The 17690-nt window shown below is 47.0% G+C and overlaps 1 protein-coding gene across 9 annotated transcripts in view; it reads left to right on the top strand.

Moving 5' to 3' along the window:
- Nucleotides 1-17690, top strand: part of PPP6R3 (protein phosphatase 6 regulatory subunit 3) — a 144388-nt gene that overhangs the window by 55445 nt on the left and 71253 nt on the right. For 6 of the 9 annotated variants that reach the window (XM_080815910.1, XM_080815913.1, XM_080815909.1 and 3 more), the window contains exon 3: nucleotides 14827-15059. The exons of 2 other annotated variants lie outside the window; for them this stretch is intronic. In XM_080815910.1, the coding sequence (XP_080672036.1) occupies nucleotides 14833-15059 (227 nt within the window). In that variant the 5' untranslated portion in view covers nucleotides 14827-14832. The remainder of the gene's footprint in view (nucleotides 1-14826; nucleotides 15060-17690) is intronic. One more of the 9 variants, XM_080815911.1, reaches the window with a different exon arrangement.

The following is a 17690-nucleotide window of genomic DNA, read 5'->3' as shown; positions in this document are numbered from 1 at the left end:
TGTTGCATGTGGTCTCTGTCACCCTCAACTCTGCCTTCGTCGTGTGACAGCCGCCAGGGACTGGATGTAAATGTATGGTGTGGTTAGGTTTCAGGAAAACTTTGTGAATTTCAAAGAATTTTCACAAGTCATGGGATATCGTTCTTCTGACCCCCCCCCCCCCCCCCCCCCCGTTAAAAATAGGAAGATCAGTCTTTATTCAGGGGCTGGATGAAAATGAGTGGCAGACCGGATTTGGCAACTTCATTACTGTTCCCCCGGGTGTCCCAGGGCTCTGGAGTTGGCTCACATGCTGGTGGTAGAAAGAACGGGGTGAGAAAAGGAACCTAAGGGTGAAGAAGTACCATGGTGGTATTTGCTGCTGGCTCGTTGATTGTTTTTTTTTCTTTGTTTGCTGCTTTTTTGCACACAGACTCTTAAGTATATGTAGCTGTTGCCTGTCTTTCCACATGACCAGTCAAGTTAGCTCATCTTTCACAGTATCTTGATTTCAGGCTGAGCCTTATCAAGTGTGCCAGGGGTCGTACTCAGCGCTCATTTGCTCTCCTTCCCGGCAGTGTTCTCCCGAGCCTGGGTGCACGTGTATACAGGTGCGCGGCGTCAGAAGCTGAACAGCACCACAAGGTTTCCAGCAAAAAACAGCAGTCATCTGCTGCATCTTTCTTACCCTTTCTCGTCCTCATCCCTTAGTTACTTACTAGGGGCCAGTACCTTTATCTCCTAGTGTTTTCTCATGTTTATTTCCTGCAAACACTTTATGTTTGGCTTGTGTTCCTGCAGGTAGCTGTTCCTAATCGGGCTGACTTCTATCTAACAGTGAAGGTGAAGGATTAGCTTCTATGTATGCAGAACTTCTTTCCTTCCCCCATCTTCCAACACAGTTAAAGCACAACTTTGGTTAAAATCAGTGTAGAAGTATGGGTATTTTGGTGAATTATTCCGTAGGTCTCTGACTTAATTAGTAAAATTCTTCTCAGCATGGTCACATGTGTCTGGCGCATAGATCTCCCGTGTGGACACATCCTTTTCAGAGCCCTCTGCGTCAGGCATGCCTCCCTCCGGGCGCATTCCTCTGGACTTTCTCTGTAGTGGCCGGTGTCTCCCCCTCCCCCGCCAGCTTTTCTTCTGACAGTTGGCTCTGCTTCTCAGTGTGTGGGACCCCTGGTTCTGTGTGTTCCGTGTCTTCCTCTCGTGGCCATTGCCATGCCTTTTTTTTTTTTTTTTAAGATTTTATTTTTAAGTACGTTCTACTCCCAACATGGGCTTGACCCCACAACCCCGAGATCGAGAGTCACATGCTCAGCTGACTGAGCCAGCCAGGTGCCCCTGCCCGCTTACTGCCGTGCCTCGGTGTGGCCCGTTTTCTGGTAGCTTTTTGAGAAAGTGTGAATAAATCTTTCCAACCTTCCATGTCTGAAAATGCTCTTTTCTAGAATTGCTGTTGAGGAAGCTGATACCATTCTGATTTTCAGTCCTTTTTTGAGTATTTTTTTCTCACGAGAAAAGTTGAGATAAAATATAATGTTTTTTATCTCTGATATTGTGGAATTTCCCACCGTGCTGCGAAGGTCTGCTCTACCACTCACTGTGATAGGATGTGGAGGTCCTAGCAGGTCAGAGTCCTGTTCTGTTCACTTGGAGGGAAAAAACAGTATTTTTTGATGAGGCAGGTGGTTGTGGATTATGGTATGTTCTAAAACTTATGTTACTTGGATGTTGGACTTTCTGAATTATTTCTCTGTTTTCTGTCTTTTCGTACATTTGTTGGCATTCTTCTTTTCCTTTGTCCTTTATTGCTGTCCTGCTAGAGTTGCCAGAGGAGTGGAGAATTATGTTTATCCAGTAAACATCTGGAAGGTTGTGTAATCCTTCCATTTTCCTGTTGAGGCTCCATGTCAGCCCAGATGAAGCCATGCGTTATATGTCAGATGGACTTGAGAAGAGATTTATAAAGCAGCACGGCCGTCACTTAGTATCGCCTTCCTTTCCTGCATGGGTCCTCTCGGGCAGGGTCATCGGGGTTTTGGCCAGAGTTCCTCAGGGCTTCGCGTGTATTCATGGCGTGTATGCATGTAACCTTTAGCTTGATCTTTAATGAGTTTGTGCTTCTGCTCACACATCATCTGTATTTTTCACTCACTGGCTCTCATTTTATGTTTGGTGATATTACAGAAGAGCTTTAAGACAAGCAAAGCTGGTTATTTTATCCCCCAAGTGGCGAGGCCTTTTGCCTGGTCATCTGTTTAGGAGCCCTGTGTCTGGCAGTCTCTTCGTCCCCAGGGCAAGGTGTGGCGGTGCCTGGCAAAGGGGCGTGTGCCCCAGAAGGCTGCAGCAGGATTAGATCTCCCGAGGTCTTAGACCGGATTCATCTCGGACTTTATTCTGAGGTGGCTTTGCTTTCTGGTCCCACCGTAACATGACTTCATGTGGCGCTTACTACAGTCGCCTACATCTCTGGACCGGTTTCTCTCTACGCTGTAGCAGCTCGTTCGGGCTCAGGCCGCAGTCGGCCATGGCTCTCCTCAGCATGGTCACACGGTCACCCAGTCACATGGTCATGCAGTCACATGGTCACATGGCCACCGCTGTTCTGTGCTGAGCCAGCTCACTGCTGTCCCTCTTTGTCCATTTGTTTGTTTTCTGTAGTTTTATGGTTTTATGAACACAAATGCAGCTTGAACAGGAGCTGCCCATTCCTTTTCTTCGCTGCGCAGCCTGGCACTGGGACAAGTGACTCTGGGGGCCAGCCGGGCTGCTGTTCATACAGTGGCTCTGTGGTTCTCGGAGGGGACATCGTGAGCAGTCTCTGTGCGGTGAGGCTGGTTGCGTGTCAGCAGCGCTTCCAGCTCATTGACGTTGTGGACTAGGAACTTCTGGAAGCCGCTGGGCTGCGTGTGCTTTGTCTTCTTGTTGCTCCCGTACCCAGCGTTGGGCATGAAAAGCTGTGACTCTTCCGTGCACCCTGTCAGTACCCCTGGGTTTCTGCCAGTTGCATTTAATTTTGACATAGCAGTCTGACTGGTGCAGGGTGAACTTACTGGTCCTCCTTTTAATGTTCTTAGGCTTCCCCAGAAGTTGGAGGGCAGCATCGGGGAAGAGAGCAACCACCCCTCCTGCTGCTCTCTAATGTTTGACTTGGATTTGCTGACTCTTCTATCTGGTTTCAGAGATTCAGAGAATCCTGGGGCTTGAGATGGAAAATCCACTGTTAGATCCCATAAGAATTCTCTGATGTGACTTTGATTATATCTCTTACCCTTGGCTTGTTTGTGTGTGCACTCTCTCCCCCATCCCTATTCCTCTCTTTCTTACACACACACACACACACACACACACACACACACACACACACAGCACCTGGATGCAGCTGGGTTTTCCTTGCCTTCATTCCTTTGATCTCTAACAAGACTTCTGGCAAAAACTTGGTTACCATTGTGTCCCCCTCATTACTTGTCTTTTTTCTCCCCAACCCCTCAGTCTCACTTTGAAAAGACCCACAAAACTTGTTCTTAGTAAAATATTATGCTTTACATATACTGGACTGAAGTTTTTGGAATTGTGGAAATTATGCATAGAAATTCCTACACATTTGTGTTTTCGTGATGACTGTGTGTATAGGCGCACAGTACTTGCTTTAATGCGGACCAGGAGACAGAAGTAAGACTGGGTTTTCCCAGGTTGGCAGTTGGCTTTTTTTTTTTTTTAAAGATTTTATTTTATTTATTTGACAAGAGATCACAAGTAGGCAGAGAGGCAGGCAGAGGCGGCTGCGGCGGGCTCCCTGCTGAGCAGAGAGCCTGATGCGGGGCTCGATCCCTTGACCTGAGCTGAAGGCAGAGGCTTTAACCCACTGAGCCACCCAGGCGCCCTGGCAGTTGGCTTTTTTAATGCAAAGGGGACCTGGGTGATCAGATTGCAGCCTGCTCCCGGCCCTTAGCATCTGAGTGTAAGGGCCGGGTTTGGAGTCAGCTCCAGTGTGGGGGTGATGTTTGCTTTCTGAGGCTTCTGTATTTCCTAGGCAGCTCAGAATGCTAGAGGCAAGCCGTAAATTTTTGTCATCTGATACCACGTAGTATAGCCAGGACTGAAGAAAAATGAAAGTTGGGCTTTGAAGAGACAGAACCATGGTTGGCGCTGGGGGAGGAGCGGTAGTTTAGTGGGAAAGCTCTCGGGGTACCGTGGTTTTCAGAGTGGAGGCTGTGCAGGGCTCCCCACCTTCTGTGCGTTCTGACACAGGCTTCTGGATGGGTTGCTCCCTTTTGAGGCTTCTCTCTCTGGTCTGTCCGTTGCATTGCAGGCGGTTCTGTATGCACAGTGCGCATCTGACCTTCTGCTCATTCGCCCTGTGGTAGCTGACTCTGCTGCTTATGTCACCTTCATGGCCTTCTTTGTCTTCAGCACTCCCTCCCTGGCCCCATATTTCAGTGACACCCAAACGCTTGGAGCAGGTCAGACCTCTCTCTCCCTTGGCCTTTGTAGGAGTCCAGCCTCTGTTGAAGATGACCTGCCACGGCTTAAATGTCATCTCCTCTGTTGTCGCTTTCCTCTGCTTCTGCCCAGAATTGTTTCTTTCCATATGTTATTAAAATATGTTGCTTCACCATTACTGTAGATATTTTAAAGTATGTTTATCTCCATTAAGACCCACTGGTTCTGTCTCTGCTTCTGCAGTGAGCCCGTGCAGCTCTGCTCTGTATCCCTGCAGGGCCCTTCGAGACCAGGTCTTGATGCCTAAGCTTATCCTTGCGCCTTCTGAACGGCTCTTCCTGTTATCAGGGCCTTCCCCCTGCCATGAATTTCCTGAAGCTACTGGAAACCTCTCTCTTGTTCTCTGTGGTTGCAGACCTCTGTCTGCTGGCCCGGAGCACTTTTTGCTGTAGCATTACCTACTGAACCCTGCCTGTCTTCAGGGCCTTATGTATAGGGAAGTCTTTCTGGTCAGGCTCACCTCTCTGGAGCTCCCTTTCTACAGAACAGGCTTGGAGTTGATACCTTTCATTCTCTTTTTCTTTTTCATGTTCTTTTCTCTTTGTTGTTTTCTTTCCTTTTCTTTTCTCCGTTTTATTGTCATTTTCAAGGGGTTGGGACCATTTATTGTAGTATTCCTGCATTCACAGTACCTGCTGATTAATATGACACATAATAAATGGAATTGACTCCTTTATTTATTTCTCAAAGAAAATCTGACATATCAAAGAAATTACAAAGTGAAAACGATTCTGGAATATCTGGGTGGTAGAAACGTGATTGCCTTTGACATATTCTTTGGAAGAAGCAGTTACAGTGCTTCTTTACAAAGTTACAAAGCAAATACAATGAAAGTGGCTCAGAGTTGCCTTTCCTCTAGAAAAATATGTATCTCTAATAGGCACTGTGATCTTTGATTTAATTAGTCCAGCCTTTGGGAGGGGTTGGAGGAGGGCACCAGTAGGAAATGCGGAAGCAGCTCCTGGGTGGACTTGCCCTTCCTCTGTGATCTTCTCCCATGGTGCCGAGCCAGAGCTGCCGTCAGAGTCCCTCTGTTACTCTGTGTGTTCCGTGTCTTTGCCTCTTCATGGGAAAGTTAGAACATTCGTGTAGGCATTCAGCTTTGCTGAGAGGAGGTGGTTTATGTTAGCGAACAGTGTGGAAGTGACCTCCCTTCACAGTGGCACTGCGCCCTCCCGGCATCGGTGCTCTGCCCCCGCCCCCTTCTTGTGGCAGGCAGCTTTCGGTGCGAGGAGCGAGCAGCCCCCCACCCTCCTTGAGCCCAGCACTTCCCCCTTTGGGTCTTGTCAGATGCTGCCCCGCTGAGTTCCCCGAATACCTGCATCCAGGCCCAGGGCGTCCTGATATTCCAGGTGTCTGGATGCTGGCGGGAGGACGTGAGCCAGTGTGCGCCGCCTTTTAGCAGCTCGATTTGTCTGATACGACGTCCTGTTCCCAGCTTGCTTGTAAACTTGACCAGAGGCTGGAGTGACTATGTCTGCTGCTTCTGGAATAAGGAAGTTGTTTTCAATCTAAATGGGGACCGTGAAGGTTCAGTTTACTCCAAGATGATGGGGAGTCTAGTGTCTTTTTTTTTTTTTTTTTGTTACGTTGATGAAACATTGTTTCCCAACGTATTTGAGTGTCCTAGGCATTTTTTTCCTTCTTTATATTTTTAAAAAGATTTATTTATTCATTTTAGAGAGGGGGATGGGCAAAGTTGGGGGGAAAGGGAATCTTCAAGTAGACTCCTGGCTGAGCGCAGAGCCCAGTGTGAGGTTCAGTCCCATGACCTATGAGATGAGATCATGAGCTGAGCTTAAAAGCAAGTTAGATGCCCATCCAACTGAGCCACCCAGGTGCCCTTATGGTATTTTTGAGTTTGTTTAGAAAATGAAATTCCCAGAGACCTGCCCCTATTTTACAATTTGGCGGCGTGTATCGAAACCAGTAGCGAGTTGCCTATGGCCCTCCTGATTCGAGCCCTTTTAATTCCTACAAATATTTCTGGATATTAGAGGCCAAAAAACAGTTCTAGTTTTCTTGTGACCTACTTTTTTAAGTTGAAGACTATACAGATTGGTTTATATGTGTAAGAATAAACATGATTTCTCATGTATGTTTGCATTAGAAGAAAGGAAAAACGTGGCCCATAATCTCTCCTCACCAACCCCACATTAGCCCTGTGTGGGAAAGGTGGTTAACTGTTGACTTTGGCTGTGGAAGAAGATTGGGGGAGGGTGGTTATTTTAGTACCAGGGGAGAAACTCTGAATCATAATTGTAGTAATCCATAAGTAGAACTCTCTTGTCCAGGACAGCAACCGCTGGCCCCATATGACGCTTGCGCATAGAGTGTGGCTGGTCCAAATGGAGATGAGCTGTAAGTGTAAGATACACCCAGATTTTGAAGACTTCGTACCAGAAGAATTACGTGTTGAAATAATAATGTTTGGATGTGTGAGGTTAAATAAAATATACTATTAACATTAATGTAGCGTTTCCTTTACTTTTTTGATGTGGCTGCTAGAACGTTGAAACTTACACGTGGCTCTCATCGCGGCGCGTGCGGTGCTGTTTCTGTCGGGCAGGGCCAGGCGAGCCGGTAGGTGGCGCCCGCTCTGTTCCGAGCCGGGAGCCAGGAGCCTGGGGAGGAGCGGTACCCCGGGGCACAGGGTTCTGAACTCTGACAGTACATGCTTGTACACCTTTGTTTGAGATCATGAGAAATCTATTACGGATATTCCTTTCATCGCATACCTAAGTAGGAAAAATACTAAAGATCTATAACATTTAGTGTAGAGATTAAGTCTTCCCTTTTGTGTCGTCTTGGACTAAGCAGCTGCTCCTTCTCCCGTTGTGGCTTGTACTCTGTATGTTGGAGGGACCGCAGCTGTGAAACAGGAGGAGTTGACATTAGCGGATACTCACTTAGGACATGGGATCTTGGCTGTTCCAGCGGGGCCGGTGATGACATGGTGTGGACAGGCTGTCTTCATGCATGTGCCACCCATGTGGTCTCAGGGCCCCGGGACCAGAAGTGTTTGCTTTCATGCTCAGCTGTTCCTCATAAGCTCAGAAATTCTTAATAATCTTGGAATCTTCTTTTGCATCTTTGAATGTTTTGCCTTGGGCCCAACCAGCCCTGCGTCCAGATGTTCCACGGTGAACAGTAGTGTGCGGTGGAGGTTTCAGGGAGTACAGCTTCTTGTGGGAGAGAACATTGCTAACTTCAAGCACAGTTCTTAGGAATAGAAGTGTTTGAGTTTTAAATTCATTGACACTCTTCCTTCTCGTTTCCTCAGCTTGCTTCTGTCATTTGTAGGCAGGGCGATCAGCAGCATCTCCCTTCAGAAAGCTACTGGTTTATCTTCCACTGCGTTTGTCCTGTCATTCTTTTTGGGCTCCTGTTAGAAAGTGATACAGTATGTTGCATTCTACATCTGTCATGTCCAAGGAAAACCCTCTTGTATCAGCTTGTCCACAGGGAGTTTCTGAAATAAATAACATAGTCACATATTTGCATCATACGCTTTTCTCTTTGTCTCAGGGCTGTGTAATTAGTTTGAATGTGCTTATTGCAATTTGTTGCAGATGATCAGCAACAGTTTAAACCCAGGGCAGCAGGAGCAGCAGCGTCTGGGGACTTGCTAGAGACAAGAATCTCGGGCCTGATCCCGGGTTTACGGTGTCTGAAGCTGTGACTCTGTTTTCACAAGACCCTACGTGCTCCCTGTGCCCATGAACGTTTGGCGGGAGCACTGGTTTAAACGTTGCATGCTTGTGTGGGGGGCGTGCTTGTCGCACAGGCGAGCACTTCCTGTTGTCGTGGTACTGGTGCGGTTCAGCTCCCGTGCCGGGCCTTTCTCAGCGACGACTCACGACCAGTTTGCTTGGTGAGGATACTGAGATTTAGAGAGGTAAAGTCCCTTTCGCAAGACTTCAGGGGCGGCCAGTAGTGGAGCCAGCATGGGAATCCGGGTCCGTGTAGATGCTTAACAGTCCTCACAGGACTGGGGAGGAAGTGATGTTTATTTGATGAAAGCAAGTGGTTGTAGGTGGTGTACGTATATACCACATTTGGGCCCTTGTTGAATATTCTGTGTTGGCGGCACCCTGGAAAATTCATCGGAGGGTCTGATGTTCTCATACCTTTACAGAGAATTTAACCGCCTGACTGTACTAGTTCCTTGTCACAGACAGGATGGCACCTTTTCTCCCAGAAACAGAGTGTTACTGCCTAACTGCTTTGAATTAAAGGTACCATGGCCCAGATTTTGCTTCCAAGAAGGAGGGTATTTCAGTAATCTTAGAAGACCGTTAATTAAATGGGAGGTCTGAGCTAAATAGGTTTATGGATCCTTTGGTCCTGTTTCGTGCGTGTAGGATGGTCATTTTCACCTGTGTCTTGAGTTCTGGGGTGTGCAGAGCACAGTGGAGGCCTTCTGTGGCAAGCTGACAGGTCACTCCCCAGTGACCCACCTGCCTGACCTTCAGCTCTTTTAGAGAAAACCCTGCTTGTAAGTCACTTAATCCAACTCACAAAACAACTCTGAGAGGGCGCCTGGGTGCCTCAGTCGGTTGGGCATCTGACTCTTGGTTTTGGCTCAGGTCTGGATCTCAGGGTGGTGAGATCAAGCCCACATCAGGGTCTACACTTAGTGCAGAGTCTACTTAAGACTCTCCAGCCCCACTGTGCGTGTGAGCGCCATCTTGCTCTCTCTCTCTCTCTCTCTCAAATAGATAAATAGGAACACCTGGGTGGCTCATTCGGTTGAGTTTCTGCCTTTGGCTGGGGTCATGATTCCGGGGTCCGGGGATCGAGTCCGTGTCGGGCTCCCTGCTCACTGGGGAGTCTCTTTCTCCCTCTCCCTCTGCCTGCTGCTCCCCCTGCTTGTGCTATGTCAAGTAAGTAAAGTCTTAAAAAAAAAAAAAAAAGATTCAAATAGATAAGTAAAAGATCTAAAAACAAAAGCAACAAAGAAACAAAACAACTCAAGGATTTTGAAGAAAGATAGTTTGGGTTTATTTACCATTTCCCTCTTGGTCTTGTTAATAGAAAAGCCGGTGATTTGGTTTACTATAAGAAATTCTATTCCTTTTTATCCCTAAACCCTATTGAGGTATAGCTAGGGTATGAGCTTTACAGTGTATTTATATTAAGTAAAAACTAGTGGTTGAAGTGCTCTCCCCTTCCAGTTTTTCTGAGTATCTTAGTTGTATATTTTAAAGGACTCCGTTTTACCACAGGGCCCTGGTTGAACTTTGTAACTGTTAGTTCATACCTAGCTTGTTTACTTCAAAGGACACGAGTAGAAGCTAGGGTAACTAATATTCTGGTGCTATTCATTTCCGGTCAGTTTGCTGTTTGGCCAAAAGATAAAATACGGGTTTGCTTAAGGAGTCTACTGTGGTTTTATTTTATTTTTAAGTTTGTAACGTACCCAGTTTAAAGAAAATGCAGTGGAACTGCTTATTTCAAAGTGTTCTGATTTTTAAAATGCTATTCTAATTCAGGATGATGAAAAATGAAAGGACTTAGGCATTTTTAAATAGTTGCTAAAAAATTCCTGTTCTCATGCTTAAATAAGTATAATAAAACAGGAAGTCACAGGCTTGGGGTTCAGAGGAGCTGGCTGGTCAGGTAGGACACGCTGCACACTGCTGGAACACACAGACCAGCTGTGTGATGGCTCGTCGTAACACAGCAGGCCCTGAGGTTGTCAGGCAACTTTCTTCCAGGTGGTGATTTGGGGATGTGGAAGCACCTTCCATTTTTTGGCTCTGCCATCCCTTAGAGCCTCTTTTGTCTTGGACATCCAGCCAGATGCAGAGGAGAGTGCGTGGAGGTTTTTATGGTTTATGGCACACTGGGGAAGACATTGTCATGTGGCAGGACCTACTTGCCCAAGAAGTTGGGAACGTGGTCTGTGTAAGCTCCTAGGGAAAGGAGAATGGGTCTCTGGATATCTGGGCCAGCCCCCTGTGACCGCACCCTACCGGGTGGGCTGTGAAAACGCTGGGTGGACACCCATGTCGTCTCAGAGATAGCGGGGAGGGAAGAAAGTTAGAGTCATTGGGAACCTGATTGCCTTCTGAGCCAGGGACGCTCAACTTCTGTAAAGGACCAGGTAGTAAATATCTCAGGCTCTGCGGGCCACATTCGGTCTCTGTCACATATTCTTCTCTTCTCTTTTCCTAAAACAACCCTTTAAAAATATCTAAACCATTCTTAGTGTGCAGGCTGTGGGTGGGATTTGGTCTGTGGGCTGCAGTTTGCCAACTCCTGCTCTTACGTCATCATGGCTAATTATCAGTCTTATAAATCTGGTATTTAATGAGTTACTTTTATAAGGCTGAAATTCAGGGAGTCAGTTTTTTTTTTTTTTTTAAAGAATTTATTTATTTATTTGACAGACAGAGATCACAAGTAGGCAGAGAGGCAGGCAGAGAGAGAGGAGGAAGCAGGCTCCCCGCAGAGCAGAGAGTCCGATGCGGGGCTCGATCCCAGGACCCTGGGGTCATGACCTGAGCCGAAGGCAGAGGCTTAACCCACTGAGCCACCCAGGCACCCCCCCCCGAGAGTCAGTTTTTACTTGTACTACATTGATGTAATTATATTCTGATCTGTAATTGAGGATTTATCTAGTTTGTGGACATTTGTAGTTTCCACCTGATGTGAGTGTTTATCTTGTTTATCATTAAGGTCTTGATAATCAACTTTGCTTTTGTGTAATTGATTTCTTAGTGTTTTTCATTATACTTTGCCTTTCTCTATGGGATTACAAAAATAAAAAAGGGCATACTACTTTATTTTTTAGGATTTATTTATTGATTTTAGAGAGAGTGTGCGCGCGAGTTGGGGGAGCATAGGGAGAAAGAGAGAAGCAGACTCCCAGCTCAGCGCGGAGCCTGATGCTGGAAGGGGGGCTCACCTAGGACCCCAAGGTCATGACCTGAGACTAAATCAAGAGACAGCCACTCAATAACTGAGCCACTCAGGTGCCCCAAAAAGGTATACCACGTTATTTATTTATTTTAGAGAGCGCCCACATGGGTGCATGGGGAGGGTGCAGCGGGGGTGGGGGACGAGGAGAGGGACAAGCCAACTGGCGCTGCGTGGAACCGGGATGCCCAGCTGGATCTCAGATTCCCTGAGATCATGACCTGATCCGAAACCAAGAGACATGTAACCACCTGAGCCACCCAGGTGCCCTTAAAAAAAGCATACTGCTTTTTTTGTGACTATTTAAAAAAAAATACTTCAGGCTGAATTATTAACTGTGTCCAGTTTTCTGAATTCAGGTGGAGAGACCGTTCTGTTAGATGATCAGAAATTTGATTTACACGCCAGAATAAGCACAGCCTGACCTGATGTCAGTGGAGCATGGGAAGGTATTTGAATACACCCGGGAGCTTTGCAGGCAGTGGCTTTGCTGCAGTATTCTAAGTGAGTGCGATCGGGACACCTGTGTGGCTCAGTCGGTTAAGTGTGTGCCTTCTGCTCAGGTAATGATCCCAGGGTCCTGGGATCCAGTGCCACACCAGGCTCCTTGCTCAGTGAGGAGCCTGCTCATCTCCCTCTGCCGCTCCCCCTGCTTGTGCTCTCTGTCTCTCTTTCTCTGACGGATAAATAAAATCTTTTTAAAAAATTAAAAAAAAAAAAAAAGTAAAAGGAACTCTTCTGTCAATTTGTAGACATCCCAGGATCAGAATTTCCATGACTGACCTGAAGACAAGGTGTGCGGACATGGACGATGAGGTTTTCGGGGGTTCTCTAAGGTGCTTTTGCTCCTCAAGCTGCACTGGAGCTCCATTCTCTGCCCGGGTGCCCACATCTCCCCTTACAAACAGTGCAGATTAGTATGCTTGTGGAGTCCAGATGTGGCCTGTGACTTCTGTGTTGTGTCTGTGCATGAACACAGCTGTCTGCGTCCTCATACGCTTCGGTAGCAAGGGGGAGGCGGAGGGGTAGAACGTGCTGTTTTTAGAGTTTGCAGTTTTAAACTCCCAGATACATAAGCCACGTTGCTCCAGCAGAAGCATTGGAGGTTGTGCTGACCGTGTCACTCTGGAAAGCTGCTTTCTTTCCTCCTTTGGAGTTACCTTGGCTAGCTTTGTGTCCTTTTTTCCCTCCCTGTTTGATGAGGTTAAAATGGCATAAAAGCGTCTCTTTCGTTTGTTGGCCATTTTCCACAATCTGAAAACCAAAAAAGCATTTATGGTTTTATTTCCACCATCTTCTTCCCTAAAGTTGCATTCCTGTTAGGAATATACCACCTCTGCTCTTCTTGTCTTGGTAATTGCCTCAGAAGTAGGAGTGGGTTGCTTTTGTGTTTGAACTTGTGTTTATCCTTCATTAACCAAAGTGTTACGCTCCCAGGGAGCTCTCCGCCTGCTCCTGATCTCGAAGGCGAGAGACCTAGCATGTGGGCGGTTGCCGACCGTGCTGGGAGCTGTGACCCTGCTTTTGTAGCGTATTCTGTGATGTCTTTGGTACATAATTAATGGCATGATCATTAAGAGGAGAGAGGTGGCTGTGCTGTGTACTCGTGTCATCTGCCGAGCTTTGTGGCAAGCCCGTCCACACACAGGTTTCCCTAGAGTGCGGCACTGCCAGTCTGGGTTAGGTGAGCTGTCCCAGCAGCTGCTCACTGCTTACTGTGTCTTCCTGTCTCTGCTGACTTGATGTGAGCATGTTGCCTTGTGTGTCTTTTGAAACATTTGAAGTTTTTTTTTTTTCTTTTTTTGGAGCAGGGACAACTTTTTATAACACCACATTTCATAATCTTACCTAAAACTTGTTCCCTTAAGGGGTCCTTTTTTTTTTTTAAGATCCCTTAAAACTTTGCTTATATTTTAAACTCTGCGATTGTGTATGCAATAGTGAAGTCACGGGATGTGTGTACACTTCTGCACGTCCTTGAGTCACCTGCCGTGGCGCGCGTCTGTCTTCTGCTCCTGGATCTATCAGTATGACTGGCTCTCTACATAGAGTTTGCCCTCCACAATGTCTCATTTTTAAAAAAAATTTTTTTGAACAGATGTTCATAAAAATACTAAATCAGGATGTATTCCTACCTGATCTCCTAAGATGGTTGATTTAGCAAAAATGAGTATTTCTCAGAATGTATGTGTGCTCTCCATAGGTTATGACCTGTGCAGCTTCCTTCCTTCTTACCTAGGCTCTCCCAACGCAGCATTTCACCTGGACGCGTGTAGGTTTTCACATGTGTTTTGGTGGTGATGGTACCAGCAGCCACTCTGCTGCGTGGATAGTAGGGCTGCAGCTGACCCGTGGGTTTGGGCGTTACGTGAAGTGAGAATGTGTGTTACCAGACCCGGAGTCGGAGTTCCGCGGTGAGCATCTTTGGCAGATAGGAATGACTTGTGAGTAGTCCTGTCCCTCCTCAGGACTTCTGTTCGATGCTGTCGTCTTGCCCTGTGCCGCTCAGAAGTGGCGTTTGAAAGTGTCTTGTCATGGCAGCTGCAGATGACATAGTGACTCCTGTGCTTCCTGTTTCTTGTTGTGACCGGTCAGGACCCTCTTAACTCTGTAACTGGCAGAAAGCAAACTTCCTGTTCTCACTGCTGAGGAAGGGTGGGAGGGAGAGGAAGGAAGAGTATGTATGTGGTCCCTTAACGTCCAGTGGTTTTCCTGATAACTGAGGATGCGGGTTTCCCTCATTCGTCAACAACAAAGTTTTAGTTTAGTTTCTTTTTTAAGAATGGCACAGATTTTATCATTTTATGGCTTTCAGACTTTCACCTGTGAAAGTGCTCTTAGTGGCTGAAAGTGCTGGTTTGTGTGGTGATTTATTTAATTCTTAAGTCTTCTGACGAATACTAGGTACTTAGGTCACAGTGCTTGTCATTTGTTGCTTGAAGATACTACTTACGTGTAAGAATGTGTTCTTCAACTGTAGGAAAGGGTTTACTTTCTTGCTTTCCCAGCGTTAAATTCTTTCTTTAATTTTTTAAAGTATGGGGCTCAAACTCATGACTGTGAGATCGAGACCTGAGCGGAGATCAAGAGTCAGACACTTACCGACTGAGCCACCCAGGTGCCCCTCCCAGCGATAAATTCTTAACAAAGTGTGGATAAATTCTTAACAAATTTTATAGGTTAAAATCATCCCAAGTTTAAGCATTTAAGTCAGAGATTTTTTTTAATCAATAAAACTATTTTCTGAGAAAAATCCTGCTGATTTTACTTATTTAGAAAGTATTTTATAGGTTCAATATGACACTTATTTTACTTATATGACTCAAGTTGGCATTTTAGATTGTAAAACTCAACTGAAATTTGAAAAATTAATATGTGAAATTTTATTTGAAATACTCTCTGCATTTTGTTTAGACCAGCATGTTTTGGAAATTTGATCTTCATTCATCATCCCACATAGACACACTTCTAGAAAGAGAAGATGTAACACTGAAGGAGTTAATGGATGAGGAAGATGTTTTACAGGAATGTAAAGCTCAGAACCGCAAACTTATAGAGTTTCTGTTAAAAGCAGAATGTCTCGAAGATTTAGTCTCATTCATTATAGAAGAACCACCTCAAGACATGGATGAAAAGATCAGATACAAGTAAGAAAATTCAATCTTCTCTTTAGGGTGGGGCTAAAGTGAAGCGGGGGTAGAATATTATGCTTGTTTTCCGGCAATTCCCCAGGGCTGTGGTAGACCGTGTAGAGTGTTAAGATGGTCCCGAGTGACAGACTCAGTGCAGCATTTAATCCCTTCTAGAACCAAGTCCAGTGAAATCACAGGGTTTTTAAAATGAGCGTTCTAAATTGCAGTTAGAAGGCTTTGTGGAAGGGCAAAGTGCTTTATAAACAGTGATGACGTTTCTGAAAATAGTAAGACGATTCAAGTAAGTATTTTCTCTTCTTTGCAAATAGGAAGATAGAGATGATGTTCCTGCCCCAGATCACCTGGCAAATCTAAGCCAGAGCCTGGGTTATGAAGACCGTCACTGCTACAAGAAATTCGGGCTTTTGTTAAGATAAGGGAGTGGGTCTTGGTGAACGTCAGTGGAGGTAAATTTAAGCGGCTAGCACCTTGGATCACCGTAGAGGGTTTATGTCCTCCTCACTAGTTTCTCCTGCTCACCGCTGAGCAGTAGTGCCAGGGGGGCGGGTGGTTAGGGGGCTTCATCACCGTCTCTTATGACCCTCGGACCGCACGTGGTTGGAAACCCATTGTGAGCACTCGACGCGCATGTCAGCTACTGCGGGCTCAGTGGGCCGTCTCCCCTCTGCGTTGGGCTCTTTCCCTCCTCCCCAGAAAATGGGAGAGATGCAGGAACAGAGAGTCATTAATATTATGCATTAAATAAACTTAATGGAATAGGAAGAATTAAAGCTTTTGGTAGATTTTTTCTTTGCCCTTTCTCCTCCCCCAGTCTCTTCCTCTTTTCAGATATCTTTTTCTTTCTTTCATGGGGAGAATTTTGCTGTCAGGGAAATAAAACTTACTAATGCTTTCAGGTTACCGGTAGCTTGGGATTTCAGATAGGTGAGGTTGTGTTCTCTGCTGGCCATTAAGATGGACAGCGAGCATTAGCGACAGCCTCCACTCGAATCGGTGCCCTAAAACAGAGGAGGAAAGGAATGCGGCAGCAGGGAGACCAGTATACTCCCATCCCCCAGAAGACAGACACTTGGCTGTTCTGGGATTCCCTTCCCAGTGAACCAGGACGTGTGGGTGCGGCTTGTCGCAGGGCTTATCCTGGTAGGAGCCGGGGCGCTGTGGGCTCTGTGTCCAGCCCACCTGAAGGGGTGTCGCGGTCCCCTCTTAGAGAATTTGAGCCAAAGGGGTTACCCTTCCAGGATTGGTTTCCTCAGTGGCTGAATGAAGCTAATACCTCTTTAACTAAGAAGAACAGGCACACCACACCTTAGGGAAGGTGCGTATTTCACCACAATGTGGTCATGGCTTTTGTAGTATTGTCTTGGCCCGCGCTCTTTTTGTGCTGCCTTTGAGGCTGCGAGAGCAGGTGGGCCTCCCTGGACACACAGCCTTGTGAGTGGCCCCATTTTGAGGGTCCGTGACTTGCGCTGGGCAGATGAGCTCTGCTGTACTTCCGGCCGGGTCGGAGCCCCCCACGCTGGGCGTGAGATACGCGCTTCACGGCTGGATCCACAGAGGGTTCTAGCAGGTGGGATCTGAAAGCTTTCTGGGGCTAAGATTGATCTGTGGTCACCTCAGGAAATTTAGACTAGTGCTTATAGTCTGGGGATAGAGTGATTGCTGTGTTTTGTGAGTCTCATAACTTTATATTAGTTACACGTGGGCTGAACTCATCACTGTCCTAAGTGATCATATACAAGGTATTAAACGTTTGTCATTTGGCACTCACCTTTTTAATCTTAATGACAGATACCTCAGTTCTAAATAATTCAGCAGAAATTTGAACTAACAGAACTTTGAGAATAGGTCCTTGTAGCATAGTAAATCCTTAAGCTAAGATGCTCTTGGTTGGGTCGAGGTTCCTATAGCGGGACTGCAGGGGGCCGCCGCCCCGAAAGCCGAGGGAAGCCAGGTCTCGGGAAGGAGAACCGGGACAGGCGGGTCGGGGGCGCTCTTGACAGAGCACGTGGCCCGTCACTGTAGTTCTCTGGAGTGCTGGAGGCGAGAGCCTGGCCGGAATGCCTCTGAGGAAGAACCGGCCACAGAGCAGAGACCATTCTCTCCAGAGTCTCCCGGAAAAGCAGCAGAGAGAGAAAGTGGGTGCTGCAGGCAGATGCGAGTCGGGAGAGGTGTGGTGGAGTTTTTATCCCTGGTGGGAGAACTAGCGGGACGTTTGTGTGCTGCTGAGAGCCGTGCAGTGTGGAGAGAGCTGCCGGCCAGAGGGAGGGCCATCCAGGGAGGTGCTGTGCCAGAGCAGGTGGGAGGCCGTCTGATGAGAAGGACGGCGGGGCAGGGGGCCCTGTGGGTAGGGGGGAGGGAGGCGCCTGGATGCACGTTGTGGGGGCAGTCTCTTCTGATGCTTCCGTGTTGTCCCTACAAAGGAGGTGAAGTCAGAGCATGCAGCGGGGGAGGCGGAGAGGCAGAGTGAAATGGGGAGGGGGTCTCTGGGTGTGTTAGAAGCTGGTCTAATGTTTAGGACAGAGGAGCGCCAGCCTGTCCGGAACCAGGACTTTGAGCCCTACGTATAGTACCGAGGCCCCATATGTGTGCTTCATTATCTAGATCCTGTGGTTCAGTCATTGGAAA

This window comes from Martes martes (assembly GCF_963455335.1).
Source record: "Martes martes genome assembly, chromosome: 10".
In the NCBI taxonomy this organism is placed as follows: Eukaryota; Metazoa; Chordata; class Mammalia; order Carnivora; family Mustelidae; genus Martes; species Martes martes.
Note: the sequence above shows the minus strand (reverse complement) of the source record. Positions and strands in the feature narration are given on the sequence as shown.